The sequence below is a fragment of the Vanacampus margaritifer genome, chromosome 17 (genome assembly GCF_051991255.1).
Source record: "Vanacampus margaritifer isolate UIUO_Vmar chromosome 17, RoL_Vmar_1.0, whole genome shotgun sequence".
Lineage (NCBI taxonomy): Eukaryota > Metazoa > Chordata > Actinopteri > Syngnathiformes > Syngnathidae > Vanacampus > Vanacampus margaritifer.
In genome coordinates this window covers 10,021,017-10,041,059 of record NC_135448.1, presented here as the reverse complement: position 1 = coordinate 10,041,059, position 20,043 = coordinate 10,021,017, and the positions used below count along the sequence as shown (strand labels likewise).

Genomic DNA, 20,043 nt, shown 5'->3' with positions numbered 1-20,043 from the left:
TGACATAATAGAATGCAAAAAAGAAAAAAAGAAAAAAGAATGTCAAAAAAAAAAGAATGTCAAAAATCACATGCCTATGTGTGGTGCGCGACATCTATCTATCTATTTATCTATCTATCTATCTAGTTATCAACCAATCTATCTCGCAAAAATGAGTACACCCCTCACACAAATGGCTACAAGGATGCTATTTTCACCTTTCCCCTTAAAGGTGTTCTTACTTTTGTTGCCACAGCTGTTTTGAGGGACAGAAAATGTACACTGTTATACAAGCTGTACACTGGCTCTTGTACTGTACATTGCAGCAAATACGATACGATACGATACGATATACTTTTATTTTCCCCGTGGGGAACTTTTTCCTGGACTCCGTCCAGCTGCAGTTTACAGTAAGGAAAAAACAACAGAATAGAAAGAGATAAAATCAAAATTAAATAAGAAGTGCAGCAGTAGTTTACAGTAAGAAAAACAACAGAATAGAGAGATAATTAAAATAAATAATAAATAAAATAAATATATAAAAAATAAATAATACACACACACTCCTATATATATATATATATATATATTGCACCACTTAGTTAATGTCGGTTATATATATATATATATATATATATATATATATATATATATATATATATATATATATATATATATATATATATTATATTAAGTAATTTGATGGATGCATTATCTAGCCAACTATCTAGCTAGCAAGCTATCGAGAAAGCTAGCAAGCTATCGAGAAAGCTAGCAAACTAACGAGAAAGCTAGCAAACTATTCCACAAGCTAGCAAACTATCGAGAAAGCTAGCAAACTATCGCGCAAGCTAGCAGCTAACAAACTATCTAGCAAAAAAATCCATCCATCTAACCATCTATCATGAACAGTGCTAGTATGCCTAATGTTGTGGCCTTCGTTTATTTAATGTGCGGTTAATAACATTTGGGGGAGAAAAAAGCCCATCTATTGGGACCCTTTGTCCAATCTTTTGTGCTTGGCAGTTATGAACAACTGTCTAGACAACAGCGATTACCTCCTGATTATGTCGAGCTTTTATTAATTTCACTGTGCTGCATTGTAGTGTGGAGTTTTTGTGAAATTAACCCACTGGTACTGATGTGATATGACAGGACATACAGTACGTGACTTCCTGCCTTTATGTGTTTGTGAGAGTAAAAATATGTCGTTTTAATGTTCAAATTCATTTGGTCATACCTAAATGAATCCCATCTTTAATTTACCAGGTCGTACTGGAATGTAGCATTCTTTAATGTTTGTTGTATGATACCATACAAAAGGTGTCATCTTCCTCAGATCTTAAAAGTAGCATGAGAGCACGGCTGTATTGGGGAGGAGCTTGTGAGTTCAAACTTCAAGCTATCATTCTTTTGAACATTGTGGATCGCAAACAGGAAAATGTTTGTGGAACTCAGCAGGGAAGCTGCCTGGTCCAGACGCCTTTTAGTTATTGGCCCTGCCATTGAGTGCAATGCAATCCCTCGGGGAATGAGGGAGGACTTGACTTTTCTTGCATAAGATGTGGTAACTTAATGGTACGAAGGAATTTATGGATGACAACATCATTTGTAATAATCGGAGTACCATGTTTTCTTTGTTCATAACTATCATTCACAGTATATCTTTGCGATATCTGCTAAGTCATTATTAACTTACTAACTGCTTTTAGTGTTGTTTTGATTAATTAAACTGAGCCAGATATTTACTTAGCTTGTTGTATCTGGCCTCCACTATGAGACATTCCTCAGCTCTATTTTATATTTTCTCAATTCAAAATGCCTTTTTGGGATTCCAATCCAAGTATTATTTGTCTTGTGAAATGAAACTTTTGTTTCTTTAGGAACGTCCAGTTGCAAAGGGTGACGCGTGCGTGTGCGCGCGCACACACACACTCCACCCACAGAGGATCACTGGACTTAAGAGGTCAAAATGAGTATTTTTCATATTGGAGGTAAGATTAAATATTTGTGTACACATTTCGCTCAGGGGTATTTTGTCACTGCTCAGTCAAAAGAAAGTGTTCTGTATTGTCATACATTTTTCCCCATAGGAAATAATGGAAAAGACCTTTAATTGTTTATGGACATTTTAACATTCTGAATGTACATTTTATGTAATCAAGCAAATGTCAAACTCACCCTTTGATTACTCATGGAAAAGGCGTACTATAAACGTGCAGAGGAACGATTGCTCAGGCTGAGTCCATTCAATACTGCCACACAAGTGTAAAAAGCAATTAATCACAAGATATGAACATTTAAAAACAAGTAGGTAGGCTACTCACCCTCAACGTTGATGGCACATGATGGATGCATCTCTTTTTATTCAGACTTCATGCAGATCAGTCTATTGTCTTCCTTTTGTAGTTTTTCTCTTGGCTGTGCTGCTTGGTAATGTAATGGCTTTAAGTGGCCAAACTTAATCAGGGTGGTTGGTATCTGCTAACTATTAAAGTAACTTGTAATCAAACTTAGTAACTTTTTAAAGCATATAATCAGTAATGTTACTAAGTGACATTTTAAAGCGAAATAATCAGTAAATTAACTAGGTTACTTTTTAAAGCAAGTATTAAGCTCCCTATTAAAGCAACTTCAGTCAAATAAATGAATGACTTTTTAAAGCAAGTAATCAGTAAAGTAACTAGGTGACTTTTTAAAGCAAGTAATCAGTAAAGTAACAAAGGTACTTTGTAAAGCAAGTAATAAGTTCAGTAACTAAGGTACTTTTTAAAAGCAAATAATCAGTTAAGTAACTAGGTTACTTTTATAAGCAAGTAATCAGTAAAGTAACTAGGTTAGTTTTTTCCAGCAAGTATTAAGTAACTAGGTTACTTTTTAAAGCGAGTATTAAGTTACTTTTTAAAGCAAATAATCGGTAACTTAGTTACTTTTAAAAACGTACTCAGTAAAGTAACTAAAATGCTTTTTAAAGCAAGTAATGAGTAAAGTAACAAAGCTACTTTTTTTAAAGCAAGTAATCATTAAAGTAAGTAAGTTACTTTTTCAAGGTAACTATGGCAACAATAAATTGCAAAGCACCACTGTAAGAGATGAGTGCCATGGTAGATGTTGGATTATTTTGTCCAATCACAGTTCCTCTTTTAAGTGTTGCTATGTCACTCGAATCTTCCCAGAATCAGCAGCGCTAGCCTATGCAAGTCAAGTTAGTTTATTGTATTAATTCATAGGTTCCACTGTATATCCAGATATGTTTTTTTGCTTTTGGGTTCTAAACTAACAGATGGTTTTGGACATTTTCCACGAAAATACCTGCTTTTACGGTTTGAGCTCTAAGCGTTTTGGCATAAACACCCAATCGATTCCCGGTTGCCATGGTAACCGCGACCAGGTCAGTGTCTGTTGGGTGCCAGGGAACCAAACCGTCTATCGGAATCCAACTCCGCAACTAAAGTTGACTTTCAGGTTTAATAGTGTGTGTATGTATATACTCGTGTGTGGACATCGAACCCTTGGGAAAGAGCGGCGCCGGAGTGTGCGTGGATATTTACCTACCTGAGGGCCTGAGCTCAACATTAAAATAAAGGTGATGCAAAGCAGAGGTGCCAAAAATCTCCCAGCATTACCTTTGAAAAGGTCATAAAGGGATTTCATGGATGCCGGTACGACTTCGAGAGAGGCGCTTTGATACGACGCAACCCTTGTCTGGGTCGTGTTGGACGATTAATGGCCGCAGTTGCGCAGCTCTGACTGGTGGAACACTTAAGCTTTATGACCTGCTGCCATTTGGGGCTCCGGGACCGAGCTGAGGGGCCCGGCCGCAGAACTAATTACCCGGGGCAAAGGATGGAGATTTGCGGATTGCGGGTCGGGAACGAGGCGCGTATGCGCGTCCGAGCGAGCCAGCGAGTGTGTGGCACTCGTTTCCGCCTGTGTGTGTTCTTAAGCAGGGAATGTTCTCCTGCAGGAGCGCCGCCAAGCATGGAAACTTCGACACGGGAGATACAGCCAACTTCCACACACACTACGAAACACAGACAAGAGGTGTGAGGGGAAAGATTGTCTGGCCTGCTCAAGAACAAAAACAACACTCCGTCGTCCACCTCCTCCTCTTTCTTCTTCTGGCCATCACAGAGGATCATGAAGATAAACGAGCATGCCTAGATATGAGGGTCCAGTGGCAGGAGGGGAGTCTGGAGTGGAATGCGTGTGAACTGCACTCCGCCTCCAATAAATCAGGGGAACAAGTAGGAGGAGAGGGAAAGTTTGGTTGGTTGGGGGCGGGGGGGGGGGGGGGGGGGTTGCGTTGGAGTGAGATAGCGGGGATGACAAGATGAATGGGAGGCGATGGAGGGGTGCTTCGGTGCAGGTGCACGCGAGCCAGAGTTGAGATCAGGCAAAAGGCGGGGGGGGGAAGGTCAGGAGGGGACAAGAGATTTGGATGACATTAGTCGCTTTTTTATCGTTCCGCAAACCTGGGATGGATGAATATGCAAATAGCGACCATATAGTTTACTATTCTAATAGGTTTTATGTAAATCTAATACCAACCAAAATATGCATGTGAAATACAGTTGCCATCCACGGGTTCTTGTAAAAGATTCTGTGATAACATTGGGAGTGATGATTTTTGGCATAAAAATACAACACAATTTATAGATTGACGGATAAATTAAAAAAATATATATAATTCATCGATGCATTTCAATGGCCGTCAATTATACGCAGATTTTTGCTATTCGTGGGCCGGCCTGGTCCCTATTTCCCATGAACAGCTTTTTGGTCCCTTATATATCCCAATATAGTATTTTTCTTTAAATTTGTGTGAAAGCAATGACAATTATGTTCATGATAAAACACATTTTATATAAAACGTGCGAAAAACTGATCTAAAAATAAACACATGAAACGCAAATATCCATTCGCAGGAAAAAACATTTAATTAATGGAGGTCGTTAATCATTGTGTGTGTTTATTTTGATATGTTGCACTATTTAAAATTTTTAAACAGTGAGTTCACGTTGTGTGTAAAATCGTGACATCTATGTTAATTCCTAGCACAACTTGCATTACTCATATAAGCATTGCCTGTAAAAAATACGTGTGAAATAATCCAAACTTAAAATTGAAATTCTACTTAATATATTATAAGCATTTAAAAAAAAGCAAATAATCAGCAAAGCAACTAGGTTACTTTTTAAAGCAAATAATCAGTAAACAACTCTTATGTAGATGTTGGATTATTTTGTCCAATCAGATTTCAGCCTTCATGTGTTCCTATATTACTCTGATGCCCAGAATCAGGAGCGCTATCCTATGTAACTCAACTATATTAGTTTTTTGTACATTTGAATTCATAGGTTGCACTCTATACGGAGAGATGACAAAAAAAAAAAAAGTGTAAGCGTTGACGATACCCAGCCAGCAAAAGGTCAGCCCATAAGGCGCTAACAGAAACAGATGATCAGATGTGACTGATGACGCCGCGAGCATTTAATTGAATCGCCTTATCTCTCCTCTTTAGAGTGCTCCCGATAAGCTCTGCGGCTCTTTGCACCTCACCACTAATTAAGACTCCCCGCTGAAAGGCAGGATTTGTGTGTGTGTGTGTGGGGGGGGTTAAAGAAAACATGCAGCTCTTTAGGTTGTCTCTCCACGCTTCATCACCTGACACTCGCTGGTCAGCATGAAAGACGGCCAAAAAGTATTTGATGCTATTATTAGCTGGCACAGGAGGGATTACAGTTGGGCATCAATCTGTGCACATCAAAAATGAAACAATTTATATTTATTTAGCATATAACAATGAAGGATTCACAACACATTTTTTTGTCCTTAATATTTAACATTATTATGTCCGTTTTCTCATGGGTGCAGGTGGTCACGTGTTTGTGGAGAAAAGTAAGGCACAGACAATATACACAAATGTTGTATCTGTATCTTGTTAAAAATAAAAGGAGTCAACTTGTGCTGCTTTTGTGAAAGTTTTGCTCCCCCAAGAGGCCGACAACTGCAACTGCAGAAGCCGGCTGGATTCCAGGACGACTTCTCTCCTCAGATCAATTCCATTCTTCACGGAATGTCGCTTTTTCGCTTCTTTTTCTTAGACTTTGATTCTTCAGCATCTTGACTAACATTTGCCGCGACTTCGCTCTCTCTTCCGCGTTTCCTCTTCTTGTTGGGCTTGTCGCTGAGATAACCGCTGGAGTCGCTGGTGTGGATCTCCATGGGAGAGAGCTGAACCTGCTCCTCTTCTTGTATCCTCTTCTCTTTTTTCTTCTTCTTTTTCTCACCATTTGCGTCGCTCTCTGCTCCATTGAGCTCTGCCGTAGCGTTACCATCGTCTTGGTAAATCGGCGACGCCGCTTTCTCTTCTATGGCGTCTTTGATTTTATCTTTCTTCTTTTTCTTCTTCTTTTTCTCACCATTTGCGTCGCTCTCTGTTCCGTTCAGTTCCAACGAACCGTCACCTTCGTCTTGGCAAGACGGCAAGACCGCTTCCTCTTCGATTTTATCTTTCTTCTTTTTCTTCTTCTTCTTGGCAGAGTCTTGGACAATAGACTCCTCGGTGTGTTCTGCGGCTGGTTCTGTGTCTTCTAGCTCCACCTGGTCGACGGTGACACCCGATTCGGAACTCTCGGCAATAGCCAACAATTCCTGAACCCTGATGTACACAAACGGTATACATTATATTTCCCTATGGAGTGCGTCCCCTGCAATAAACTCCCCCTTCAAAAATTACGGTTTAGAAAACGTCAACCAAGTCGGATAAGTCGCCTCCAAAAAGAATGTGATTTTAGCCCCGAAAATCTTACCTAATTATTCCATGAAATCTATTAAAACTTGATAGTGACAGCTTTAGTATGCTATACACACCTGGTTCTGTACAGCCTTCCTCTTATAAGCAGCACACCGGCAGTGTCAGCATCAAGCGCCATCACCTCAAACTCTAGCTCAGCGCCAATCCTGGGCCCCGCCTCCCTCCAGGTATCCACGGAGACCAGGCTGGGCTTGGGAATGCTGGCATTAAAGCAGCCGTGGACCAGGCAGCCCACGTGGCTCACACCCAGTTTATTTACCTTCCCCTGGAGGCAGAAACACAGGGAGTCATATGATTTTCCCACACTTTTTCGACTGAGAAAAGTACAAAAAGGCTTTCAAAAATAACTGCAATTATTTTTTTCAATTTCCTCTTCTCATGTGTATATTTGTCAACAAACACAAGCTCACCAGCAATTTCTGTCCTCCTTCGGGTTGAAATATAATAAAGTTGGCTTGTATGTCCAGGTGGATGTAGCCGCTGTCATCATAAATGTCTCCATGGCGGCGCACAATTTGGATATTGTCATAAGCTAGCGGGACACCTTGGAGGCTGCAGGAGAAAGTAGGAAAAGCCAAATGGTCATACATTCATAGTCACTGTGTAGATGTCTCAAAAATGTCAGCCAATTAAATGCTACCTTCTTTAAACCAGGTTGGTCTGTTCACACAGTGTTATTGTAGGCTACGTTATAAAAATGCTTAAGCCACATCACCAAGTACAATTGTAAAAATTGTGTTTATGTTGTCACCTGGGTGAGAACTTGAGCAACTCGGCCTTTAACTCCTCCCGTAACGCCGTCCTCTTCTTGTTCAGGTACACGGGCGGCAGGGCGACGTGTCTTCGGTGTGTGTTCATCACCAGGCACGAGTAAGGAGCTGACACAAGTTCGGAAGCTGCGGCAAAAGACGGGATAGCGCACGGAATCTCCGCCAAAATGCCATGCGCGGCAGAGGACACTTCAGCCGCCGGGTTCTGAGCGCATGTCTCGGGGTTTTCGCTTGACATTTTCACGTGTTTTGGGTCGTCTTCGACATGCTTGAAGTTCGCCATATTGCCGAGGTGGACCGGAAGTCAACGAGCGCCAACTTCCGCTTTGGTGGAAAGTTCCATTTGTGTTTACTTTGCCCTCTGCTGGTGAGAAGATACAAATAAAAGTCAAATCGTTTTGCTAATTATAGCAAAGTTTTACATACATAAATGTAAATTAGGATTTTTTTCTCCAGTATTTTATAATGACTTTGAGTTATATTTACAACCAATCAGTGCCAGACATGAAGGCTGAGAAAACTTTGAATGGATGTGTTAAATAAAAATTATATGGCTAAAAAGTAGCATTGTAATTTGATATTTATTTATTTATTTAGGTGTTGTATCCCTCAGGCATGTGTTCTGTTTTACGACTGATTACTTCTGTGATATTTACTACTGAATGTGAAATTTGTTCAATAAGGCATTAAAAAAAAAGATTATGCCGCCTAGTAATTTGTATATCTATATATTTTGAACTATAGTCAATTTAGAAGCCTTATAGATGAACGTGTCTAACATTGCTTAACATCAACAACAACATCGGTCACAATTTAATATGATACAATACACAGTCGTGATGAACACTACTAAAGGGCAATTAGATAAAAGAAAAGAAATGTTGTTAAACTGTTGTGATGTGGGTGTCCACAGGAATCTATGGGACTCTCTTTCCAGTAATTCTGACTAAAACTGCAGAAACCACTCATTTCCCATACTGGGAGAGTCAAGAGTTCAACCCACTCCGCCTGGATGGAAATCAGGAATTCAAACAACTAAGCACAAATACTGTCATAGTGTATTACCCAATTTCATTCCTAGAAATAGTTATGTATCCGTTTATACAGTTAAAATGATCATTCTGTATGTAACATTCTTGAAAGTCAGGCTAAAAAAAATAGAATAGAATATTAGAATACAATAACAAAAAATCCCAAATGATCAGTCACTCGTTTGTGCTGTAATTAGACACAATGCTCCTCGTGAGACCAATGTTACATAAGGTCGATTCAAGGGGAGCGCTGACGAGCTGTTCATCTACAGATGAGCATTGATTCTGTATCCTTTTCTCACCTGTGGTACCACAAAAAGATCATTTAGGTGACCTGAGGACTCTCTCACCTACACACAGACACAAACACACACATATGCAATTTGGTTGTATTGGACTTTTATTGACTTACCCTTAATAAGAAGTGTTTATAAAAAATATGTTTGTCTATATTCCTGACTTAGGTATCACCTGCGCTAGCTTATTCATATCCAAATATACTGGTGCATATAAATAAATTACAATAGAGTCACAATCAAGTATTTTTCCCCAGCAGTCACTATTTCCTGTGATTGACATTGTTATACGTCAAATCATTTGCAGCCTGCAGTACAGCCGTGCGTCAAACAACAGTTGACAGCGAGTGATTTAAGTTGTCGTCATGGCGATGCACTGGTGTGGCCATTGTAGGAGATCTGAGGGATACCGTTACTGGAGTTATCCAGGACATCCTGCATTGAAAATGCACGTAATATGTCAATAGGCAAGCTACCCAATGAGAAGTTTTTTGGGTTTTTTTTGCTACCTTTTCTGTCATCTCGTGTGAATGGTGCAGCGAGTGCTCCCTCTCCAAGAACATCCTCTGCTGCTCAGAGCTGGCCAAACGACAGGTGAGCCACGTGGATAATGTACATGAGGAGATCCCTTTGGACAGGAGAGGAAAGTGTAAGGTATGTTATTACACGTGTGTTTTGGTTGTCACGCTGTGTTGTCACGTTTTACCCAGACAGGCCAGAGTCATGGCAGCAAGGTGGACGGATTGCATGGAATCTGGTCGTTTACTGAGAGCACGGACAAACTGGAAGTTGAGGATGCCGCCGATCAGGCCACAGATGCAGCACGCTGAGAACAAAATCATCTGGGAATACAAGACAGATGAGTTGAGGAAGAAAAATAAAATAACAATGGGTGCAATACAAGCGTCCATTTTCATTACACACTTAAAACCGCAACATGGGTGAAAGAATAACCCAATAAGGGTTTTATTGTAAAAAAAAAAAATAATAATCTAATTAATTCACAATGACACATTCTACATACCAGATTCATATCATTCCAATTTGGAATTCCACAACACATTGCACATTACTGACCAAAATCCCTTCACATCATTCAATACAATTCAATATTATTTAACATCATTCTAAATTATTTTATATCATTCCACAACATTCTGTATCATTCAATATCATTCACCGTCATTCTCTACAGCATTCCATATCATTCGCTATCATTCCCATCATTCCGTATCATTCTACATTTTTCACCATTTGAATGAATAGACTAATTTATTTTAATTAATTAATTAATTAATTAATTTAATTTACTCATTTGATTTTTTTTTTTTTACGTTTACATTTTAATTTTACTTAACTCCCTGTCTCCTTTCTAATTAAATTGGTTACTATCATTGTTATTTATTTACTTATTTGCAGGAATTTTATTCTGTGCTAAAGGTATATTTATATTGTATTTAAGGTATTTTGTTAAACATGTAAATTTGGTGACATGTTATCGCATCAATTAAAGATAATAGTTTTTGTTTTTTTTAACTATTCGATTTCCTTTGTAAGTGTATTATGTGAATTCTCTCTGAGGGTACCACATCGGATATGGCTAGCCCTGAATCCCAGCGTAGCAATCATTTTCCCAACCAAATATGAAGATGAAATTAATGCAGGCCAAGTAAAAAATAATCAGGTGACGTTGATTTACTGATAAAATGCATTCTGTCTCTTTGGAGTGAGCAGAGGTGCCTTCGCTGCCTTCAACCGCATTGCAAAGGACATCTCCAATTTCAGCCATTACCCTGCGAGGTGTGCGAGGCGGCTGGCAGGACTCCTGAACCGAACCGAGCTAATGCAATCATTGGCCCGAAGGCATGGATCGAGGGAGGGCACGTAAAAGACATGAGGAGGGAAAGACGACTGAAAGCGAGAGGAAGGGTGCAAAGATGAAAGAGATGGATGGCGGTAAGAGATGGAGAACGAGGCAATAAGTGGCGGGTGAAGCAAAGGTCTGCTTTCCAATGTGCTGACATTGATCCATCATTAGCCAGACAAGCAGACATGCAGAGTGGAAGGCGAGGAAAGACGAGGACTCGAAAGAGACACAGAAAGAGAAGAGAGGTGACTGCTTGCCGCCTCTGCTTTCCTCAAACGTCTCTCACGGGAGCACCATGCACACACACATTTTACACTATAGGGCAGTATAGAAAAAAAAGATGACTAACGGTATCGCTGTAATGAAAAAAAATATATTGAGTGCAATAGCCAATAAAGAACCAAGAGAAACAAATGGGTTAAAAAGCATGAAATAATAATCAAGACTCCCCATGTGTCAAAGCTGCTGGAGTCCTCTTCCTGTTTGCCGCGGCAAAAATAGTCTCCAATTGGCATTTGTCACAGAAAGGATTACTGTACTTACAGTAAGGCCGGTCCTCTTTCGTGCACATAAAACTCCACACATCCCGCATAGCAGGAACTGAAAAAGAGAAAGAACATAATGTTAAAGTTGATTTGGCGATGCGAAAACTTCATTAAAAGTGCTCGACTTTTTCAAATATGTACTCGTGCCTTCCTGATACAAAACAGTAACACATAAAAAGTTAATAGATGTTGAGGTAGGAAGCTCATGAGGTAAAAAAGGTATTCAGAAGTCCACCAAAAAATGGACAACTGAGACAATAGTCGATCCTTTTATAACTGGGATGTGGTTCGCAGAATTAACCGGTCACTTTCAAACTCACGTTAAATAGGACGTAAATAAATGTCAGAAGTTCTAGAGTAAATTTGACTCTAAACAGAGTAAAATTTACACTTGGAAGAGAGTAAAATATTCAGAGTAAATTTTGCTCCAAGTATTTTTAGTGTGTACGTGAGAAATGGCCTATCCCATGCATGACAAAAAAAACTAATAAAGTTTTTTTCACTCAGAAATTAATTAAAAGTACATTTTTGAAGGAAAACATTTTAGGACATTTTGTAGTTTATTAAATATATATATATATATTTTTTTAAACACACAAGCATTGAGGAACAAACTCACGACCTTCAGCTCAGGAAATTGCCACTCTACCACCTGAGCTATGCCACACCTACTGTTTGCTAACATCCAAAAAGAGATCAAAAACATTGTTTTCGGTCTTGCAGGTACGAAATTCCAGCTGACACGAGCGATATGTTAACACCTGTTTCCCAAACTGAAGTTGTGGGTTTGTTCCTCAACCCTTGAGTGACTTGACTTTTTTTTTTTTTGAGTCAAAAACTTTTACTACCATTATTCATTTAGAATTTCTGAGTGAAGAATCTTTAATAGGTTTTTCATGGGATAGAAAAAATCTCTCGCACACACTAAAAATACTTTGAGTAACATTTACTCTACAGAATTTACTATGAGTCGGCTTTTCTTGACATTTTGTCTTTCTTTCTAGCAGGTACACAAATATTTTGTGCTAATAGTGACTGCTATACTAACAAAATTCAAAATGTCCTCCACTTTGATGTGCTGTGTTGTATTTGTGTTAAATTATTTAGCTAATGGTTCAAAAAAAAAGAACAAAAGTTTGACCTTGCATCACCAACAGAATGATTTTGAGGTTCCACTCTCTTCTTGCCTTGTCACTTAAACGGAAAGCAGTCATTTTGATCAACGCAACTTGGCATGGGCGTTGTAAAAAGCAGTCCAGACACAAGCAAAGTGACCTGATATGCAGTCGTTTTACACTATCTTAGCCAATCAACAGCAGGGGGCTTCTTGGCTATACTTTCCCTCCTGCACACCCTTGCCAAAAACAACGTGGGGTGATAGCATGCAAGAAAAATGCAGATTCATGAATAATAAAAAAAAAAAATCCACCTTTTTGTGCTGACCACACATTGAAGCACAAATGCAGATAAGTGAAATGCAGTGAATAATAATGGCACATTTGCCCACCGTCACCAGAATCAATGTTTAGTAGTGAAAAAAGTAGATAGTGGAAAGTGCAAGTCAATTGCAGGAATGGATGTCGTTTAACTCCTCCAAACAAACACACACATTGACTAGAAGTCTATCTAATTTCTGTTCAAATCAATTCACAGACCACCTAAGGGAGAAGCATGCGTTTGTTAGACATTTAAGTTTAAGGCATGTTTAATGGGGACCGAGAAATTCAATAGATTTTTTTTTCCTTTCCGAAAAGTCAACATATTAGCCTAAGCTATATTCAACTGAAGGAGCTATTTTATTTTTAAAATATAATTTTGGGGGGGCTATATATATAAAAAATATATATGAATGAAAAATAAATACACCTGCAATAACATTAGAATCTGACTACAATGTCACCACTTTCTATATTATTCTTAACTTGAAAACGAAAACGTGCACAGCAGGCTAAATCTTAGCAAACTGATAAAAAATAATTATTATGATTATCATGATTATCATTTTTACACCGTCACTTCCTCAAAAGTAATCAAGTCACGTACACAGAGTCCGCTCCAGACCGGCGAAGCGTCGCCTAGCTGCGGCTTGTGCTCCCCTCGAACCCAGCTGATGCCCACGGCTCCGAGCACGATGCTCGCCACGCCCAGGCCCACCTCCACCACGGACAGGAGGAGAAGGCTCCACAGGATCTTGCGGCTGGAGCACATCCCGCCCGGGGCATCTCTCCGCTCCTCGGTTGCCGGGAGCGCGACGTGCGGGGCACTACATCCGTGGAGAGGATCCAAACAAGTTGGTTCGAGTTGTTCAAAAGTAATACAGAGAAGCGTAAAGTGTAGGGGAAAAGTGCCACGAGGACGATTAAGATGAGGAGCGCCACTTGATGGAAGTAGTGATGTGATAACGATGAGACAGACGTCCACGCTACTTCAAGCTCCGCGGCACGCGCACACTACGAAGAGGCGCGTGCACGCGAGTGCACATGCACGGCGGGAATGAATCCACGTTGATTATTATCTACATTTATACAGGTGCATCTCCATAAGTTTTCATAAATATTCTTTTTTTTTTCAGTAGTAAAACTGAACAAGAAAACTTTATTCATTGAACACATTTCTATACTAAAAATAATAATAATAATAAAAATAGCGAGTATTCAATGTACAGATTAAAAGAACCCAACACAGCCATTAATGTCTGCCTGGCAACAAAAGCGAGCACACCTCTAAGTGAAACTACAAACTGGGTGAAATTAGCCGTTTTTTCCTGCACAGTGTCATGCAACTCAAATGCTACAAGTTCTCAGGCGTGAATAGGGAGCAGGTGTGTAAACTTGGCATCTTCACTTCCACACTCTCTTATGGGTCACTGGAGGTTCAATCTGGCATCTCATGGCAAAGAACTCTCTGATGACCTTTTTGTTGCTTTGATATTAAGATGGCCCAACACCCTGGAATTGAGTTGCAGTATAAAGACAGCAATGTCCTTAAATGCCACAAAATGCTTCCAAAGTCCTGACTAAATATCTAAATACATTTAATTTACATAAAAAAGGATACATTGTTCAGATAATGTAAATACATTTAAAAATAAATAAATACATTCCAAACCAAATCAGGAGTCCAAACAGGATTGTGGCAAACTGTGAGTCACAAAATGACCTCCACTGCATTTTTGTTTGCTTTTACAACCATGAGTGATGAAAGGGGGGGGGGGAAACTCCCAATGATTGCAAGCTTTCCCCGAGTAATCACACTTATAGCCACATATACCTCGAGTCTCCAATCAATGCATGGAGACATTGGAGTTTGCGCTATTTTTTTTATCGCGCCACTGCCTGCTGGCTTTTTAACTGATCAATCAACTACTGTATAGTATTGATTAACTCGAGGGTAAAAGCAGCCCGTACAGAAAGATAGAGCGGCGTGTTTTACTGTATACTGACTCATGGAATGTGTGTTTGTATGGAGTGCTCTGCATAACTATCCTTGAAGTCAATGACTTCTACTGGCTATACAAATGAGGAAAATTTTCTTTATAACCCTCAAGACTACATAAATCCATTTGAACAAATTATAATTTTAATAAATAATAGAGAGTCAGTTACTTTCAAACAAGTAAAGAGTACTTTTGGAAAAGCATTCGAAGCCCCGCCCCAAGGCAGCAAGTTACCGAGCGCGGCTATTGAAGCTACTGTATATAAACTTCCTTCCAGTTAAGTGGATAAAGAAAGGAGTTAGCAGGAGGTGCCAGGGACTCTATCGCTGTCCCTTGAGGCCCATTATTAGCTTCCCCGTTGCCACCCACTGCCAGTGTGGCTCGCAATCATTAGGAGACTGGTCTGTAATAGCTGCAGAAGGACAGTGGAAATCCGTCATCATTCCCACAAGAGCAGAGGAGGGAAATGAAGCAAAGCGGCCGTAGGCCACTCAAAGGTTGACTTTGTTTCTATGACATCAGCGCAGGTGTGACACCAAGCCAGACTGCTGTGCTGTTGTGTGACTGTTTACCTAATGACCCATTAAGCCCCATGATAGCTACTGAACTACTATTTTCATATTGTCTTTTGACTGGCTGGCAAATTCACACATTGATTTTTTTTTTTTTTTTAATTGTGGGAGGGAGAGTTAAACTTCAATAGAATTAAACAAAGCTGGACAGCTGGTTCACGTGTAAACAAAGAAAGGTAATTAAAGACCCTTCATTGTGGCTGAATATGTCTATGTTTAATTTATTTTATTTTTTAAAAATGCTTTAAAATGATATCATTGGGCATCATTTGAATTTGCATAATTATATTTTTGTCCAATTGACTTCCATGCACTTATTCAAAAATAAAAATAAAAATCACTTTTTCCACCAGTTACTCAGCACTTGAGTAGATTTCTGTTGTTTTTAGGGATACTTCACTCATTGAGCCAAGTTCAGCAGTAAAAAGTTAATATTTTTGTCCAGAATTAATTTGATAACTTTATTGTTATTATTATTACAAAGTAATTAATAGCTTTTAAAAGAGATTTTTCCATTTGCGGTCACCTGTGCTGAGGAAAAAGTAACGACCAATCACGGCTGAGTCATGCGCAGGTGATGTCATCTTCAGTCGTTAGCAAGTGGCAAAATTAGTTTTAATTGTTCATGAAAAATAATGAAGTTACCACATTAATTATAGACAAAATATCATCTTACTGTTGAAAATGGCTCAATTAGTCAAGTAAGTATCCCTTCCAATTATTATTTCTTAACACAATCCTACTTTTACTCAAGTAATAACAGTACTGTTTACTTTTTTTGAGTAATAGTATTCTCAAGTAACAGTACTCTTACAATTTTTGCACATCCGATTGTGGGACATATTGTTGGTCTCATAAACACACCAAAATATTCATTTGGCCACAGCTAGTTAGCAATTCCCATCTTGATTCCAGATACTGTACAAGTAGCAAACAACCGCAAAGCTGGCTCCAAAGTCGCAAAATCCGCACTCGCGTCATCGTCTCAAAATCTTACACGATGACTAGGGTCCTCCCAGTGGACGCTTACAGACACAACGTGGCTGAGTGAGGGAGCATTACAGTAGAAATCAATGTGATGCCTTACATTACATTATGGCCACACGTCCTGAGGTCGTTTGTCAAAGTGAAGGTGCTTGTTAGCTGTATATGTTAAAAGTCAAAGGTGCTGCCTAATGACGCTGCAGTCGCTCTGGGTGTTCTTGTGCACTCGATAGGGCTATCATTAAAGGCCTTGGTGTAGCACTAAGGAAAGAATATGGATTTTTTTTTTTTTAATATTTACCACGTATATGATCCCAGATGACAATGGGGAGAGGCGGAGTACAGCCTGGACTGGTTGCCAGCCAATCACAGAGCACATATTTCTGTAAAATATGAATGGAGCAGGAAAATCCACCCGTTTTTATCCATCTCTCTCTTACCAATCACAGCTCAGCATCACATGACCAAACTCAAACTCAGCCGTGATCGGTCGTTACCTGAGCCCTGAGCAACTGTGATGTCATTTCCAGTCAAAATGGCTGCCTCCGTAGATGAATTAAAAAAAAAAAAAACATGGGGATTTTGATGCTTAGTTCATATTCCAGAAACGTAATATTAATCAGAATTTACAATAATGGGTCAGTATATAGGCCATATTATTGTTAAGAACATTTGAGACTTGACATCTCTCAGGATATGTCTATTATTGTGGTTCTAGCATGATTTGATTTAGACTTCCATTATATTATAATGAAACAATTTTCTAATATTTTGGTCACCTTTTAACTCCTAAATCAATCCAAATCTTATGTATATAAAGTGAATTTTGCTGCTATAACAACACTTTCTTGAATCTCGAATCGCTGAATTGCATTAAAAAAAATTTTTTTTATAGATGTTCCCATATTTTGTGTTGTCATGGTCAAAATATCCACATTGTGTGTGGGATCTATTTCCTGTATTTCCCGAGTTGTATCATTCAGCATTTGAGCCACATCTGCTGCGTTGGCTAGCTGCTCTGCAGAGTAAACATAGTTCTTATAAAATATTAAACACATCACAGCAGGAACCACTATGACCCCCCCACAACACACACACACACACACACACATTTCTGTCGACAGTCCCAGTGCCGAGTCAGTGGCCTCTAAATTTCCTCTCGTCTCAGTGAAATTGGATCTGTGCCTCCATCCTGTGTGAGGAGCTCGAACATTAAACCACGGCCATCCTCCTCATGCTCAGCCTGCCTCTGAGGATGAAAGGAACACGTAAGCAGAGGCCGGGTAGCATGATTTAGTCCTATTGGAGGCTGCCATGCATATTAAACATAAAGATGATAAATATCACCTCCTTCAATCTTTTCTCAAAATCTGTAAAACCTATAACTTTTTGATTCTTCTGTCAGCATTTTAAGTGTATGTATTGACAAACTAGGCCACTAGAGGGCGCCATCTCATAGTGTGAGTCACGCAGACTCCAGATTGACAGCAGCATTTGAATAGCGGCTGAAATAAATCTAGAATCAGATGATCTAATTACGTTTTATTTTAGACGCGCTAGCCTACCCACGAGGACAGGGATCTGAAATCTGCGGCTCTGGAGCCAGATGTGGCTCTTTAGTTCCTCTCTTGTGGTTCCCTGTGGACCTCTAAAAAAAAAAATAATAATAATAGTAAAAAAACATTTTTTTTTTCTTTTTTACATATTTATTTGTATTTTTTAGATAAAATATTAATTACATGAATTCATGATTAAATTTTTTAAAAAAAAGAACAATTAAATATAAAAAAATGTCAGGGTACGAATTTTTAAGTTGTCAGAAAAACTTTTTAAAATATCGAAAAATGTCCAAAAAGTGACCATAAAATGTCCCAGAAGGGAAGAAGAAAAGCAAAAAAATTACAATAAAATGTCCACAAACCGCTGAAAAAATACAAAAAGTTGATAGATAAAAAAGGCAGAACAAAAGAGTGACAGAAAATTACCATACATCCAAAAGATTTACCAACAATGTCAGTAAGTTGACAAAGGCAGAAAAGTCTAAAAATGTATGTAAAATTAAATACGCAAAATTACAAAAAATATATAAATAAATAAAAACCGGAAGATGAAGGGTAGAAGAAAATGAATCTTAAAGTATTATCCTTTCATTTAATAATTATTAAGCACACATGACTAAAGACTTGCTCATCCACGTTTGTTTGACTCTGTCAAATGGTCAGGACCGTCAGGTGTTGATTTAACAACCAAGTATGCTTATTATTGTGGTTGTAGTTTGCAGTGGTGTTCAATTATACAGTAGTATCTCTGATATTGTCTAAATTTATCATATTTTCCAAAGTATTATACTTTTTAAATAAATTATTAATTAAAAAAATCTAAATCATAATATCAGACCTATTTTCAATTGTTTTTGTAAAAAAAAAAAAAAAACACAACTACAGACTTTCAAACTTGAGGTGACATAATGCTGCGAAGCTCCCCCAAGAATCTTAATCTTGTTATACGAGCAACACACTCACTGCCCAGTTGATAGAATTTGCGTGTTTCCAACGTGTGAAACAGTCACCTCCACGTTATCATTCACTTCCTCATGACTTAGCCTTACCACGCGAGAAGCTTACTGAATGACACACAACCAGAAAGAAAACCCCCAGCCTTCCCATCAGATGCCGCCGCGGTCCAAAGTCCACTTTAGCAGCTGTGTGTGTGTTTGTGTGTTTATAAGCACAAAAGGAAGGACGGTAGAGAACCACATGGATCTTTTCAAGTCTACTACAGAGAGTCACTTTCTGCCGAATGATGACATAGTGCTGAATGACGCATAGGAGAGTGGGAGAGCCACACACCAGGAACCATACTTGGACAAATAAATCCTCACACGCACACACACGTACAGTTGTAAAAGTGACGCAATAGCTTACTGCTCCTTTTGTTCCCTGCAGTTTAAGTGACTGATTTGGATCCCAGTCTACTGTAAAGCAAACAGTGGAGCCAAAGACGCATAAATTACTAGCATGTACGCCACACCCTATACACACCAGTGTAGTCAGATTCTTTTTTTCACCACAAAGTAATGATACAAAATTTATTCTGGGACCTTTGTGCAAGCAGTTCCCACGAGAGCCTGCGGATGATCATATATTTTGTCCTTATTTTTACATTATTTTATGTACTCATCATCTTTTGCTTTTTCTAATTCAACAATACTCAGTACATTCTTGCTTATCTTTCCCGATTTCATTGAAAGTTCTTACTGCCTCTGATATCAGCTTGCTACAAAGTGATCTTCTATTCTGCTTTCGGGAAGGGAAGAGATGAGCAGGAAGGTGAAAAAGAAACTGAAAGCATTCTCGAATGAATTCAAGCACTGTTAGGATGACGACCGAATGTGTTTATAGAGATTATTTTGAAAGAAAGTGGAACGTTTGAGGACTCTTGTTTAGTTTAGTTTTTGTTTTTTTTTTTGGGGGGGGGGGGGGGGGTTATGTAACTCACTCTACTGTCCAGTTTCTATTGGCAAAAGTCACTCAGTAATGTTCAGAGGTGCCAAATCCAGGTCCAGAAAGTAAAAACCCTGCCACAGTTTGGGTGCTAGTTAACTAGCTCCTTAGCTAGCTCCCATGGTGCTCGTTTACCTGCTAGTGTGCTAGCTAGCCCATGGTGCTCACCTGCTAGGGAGCTCATGACTAATACGGCACCAATGTAGCCATCCTTCTTTCAGTCATGTACTAATTAACAAG

At 39.0% G+C, this 20,043-nt stretch overlaps 2 protein-coding genes across 5 annotated transcripts in view; both read right to left on the bottom strand.

Annotated features, from left to right (window-relative positions):
• Positions 1–5,752: 5,752 nt before the first annotated feature.
• Positions 5,753–7,904, bottom strand: polr1f (RNA polymerase I subunit F). The gene is made up of 4 exons (XM_077547734.1): positions 7,551–7,904; positions 7,210–7,351; positions 6,856–7,064; positions 5,753–6,643 (listed from the first exon to the last, which is right to left on the bottom strand). The coding sequence occupies exons 1-4, from the start codon at positions 7,850–7,852 to the stop codon at positions 6,052–6,054; spliced, it is 1,245 nt and encodes a 414-aa protein (XP_077403860.1). The 5' UTR covers positions 7,853–7,904; the 3' UTR covers positions 5,753–6,051.
• Positions 7,905–9,040: 1,136 nt separating this feature from the next.
• The window catches only part of tmem196 (transmembrane protein 196), a 31,410-nt gene continuing 20,407 nt past the window's right edge, over positions 9,041–20,043 (bottom strand). For 3 of the 4 annotated variants that reach the window (XM_077549359.1, XM_077549358.1, XM_077549360.1), the window contains 4 exons: positions 11,307–11,363; positions 9,603–9,738; positions 9,406–9,524; positions 9,041–9,331 (listed from right to left, as the gene is read on the bottom strand). In XM_077549359.1, coding sequence (XP_077405485.1) covers positions 9,260–9,331; positions 9,406–9,524; positions 9,603–9,738; positions 11,307–11,348 — 369 coding nt within the window. In that variant the 5' untranslated portion in view covers positions 11,349–11,363 and the 3' untranslated portion in view covers positions 9,041–9,259. Of the gene's footprint in view, positions 9,332–9,405; positions 9,525–9,602; positions 9,739–11,306; positions 11,364–13,351; positions 13,731–20,043 lie in introns of those variants that run through there. The other variant, XM_077549357.1, reaches the window with a different exon arrangement.

Excerpts from the sequence above, each read along its gene's own strand:
- polr1f (XM_077547734.1), bottom strand. The coding sequence starts at position 7,852 with ATGGCGAACTTCAAGCATGTCGAAGACGACCCAAAACACGTGAAAATG. Across the intron at positions 7,065-7,209 it reads AAGGAGGACAGAAATTGCTG|GGGAAGGTAAATAAACTGGG; the intron begins GTGAGCTTGTGT and ends TTCTGCCTCCAG. Across the intron at positions 6,644-6,855 it reads GGAAGGCTGTACAGAACCAG|GGTTCAGGAATTGTTGGCTA; the intron begins GTGTGTATAGCA and ends TGTGTACATCAG.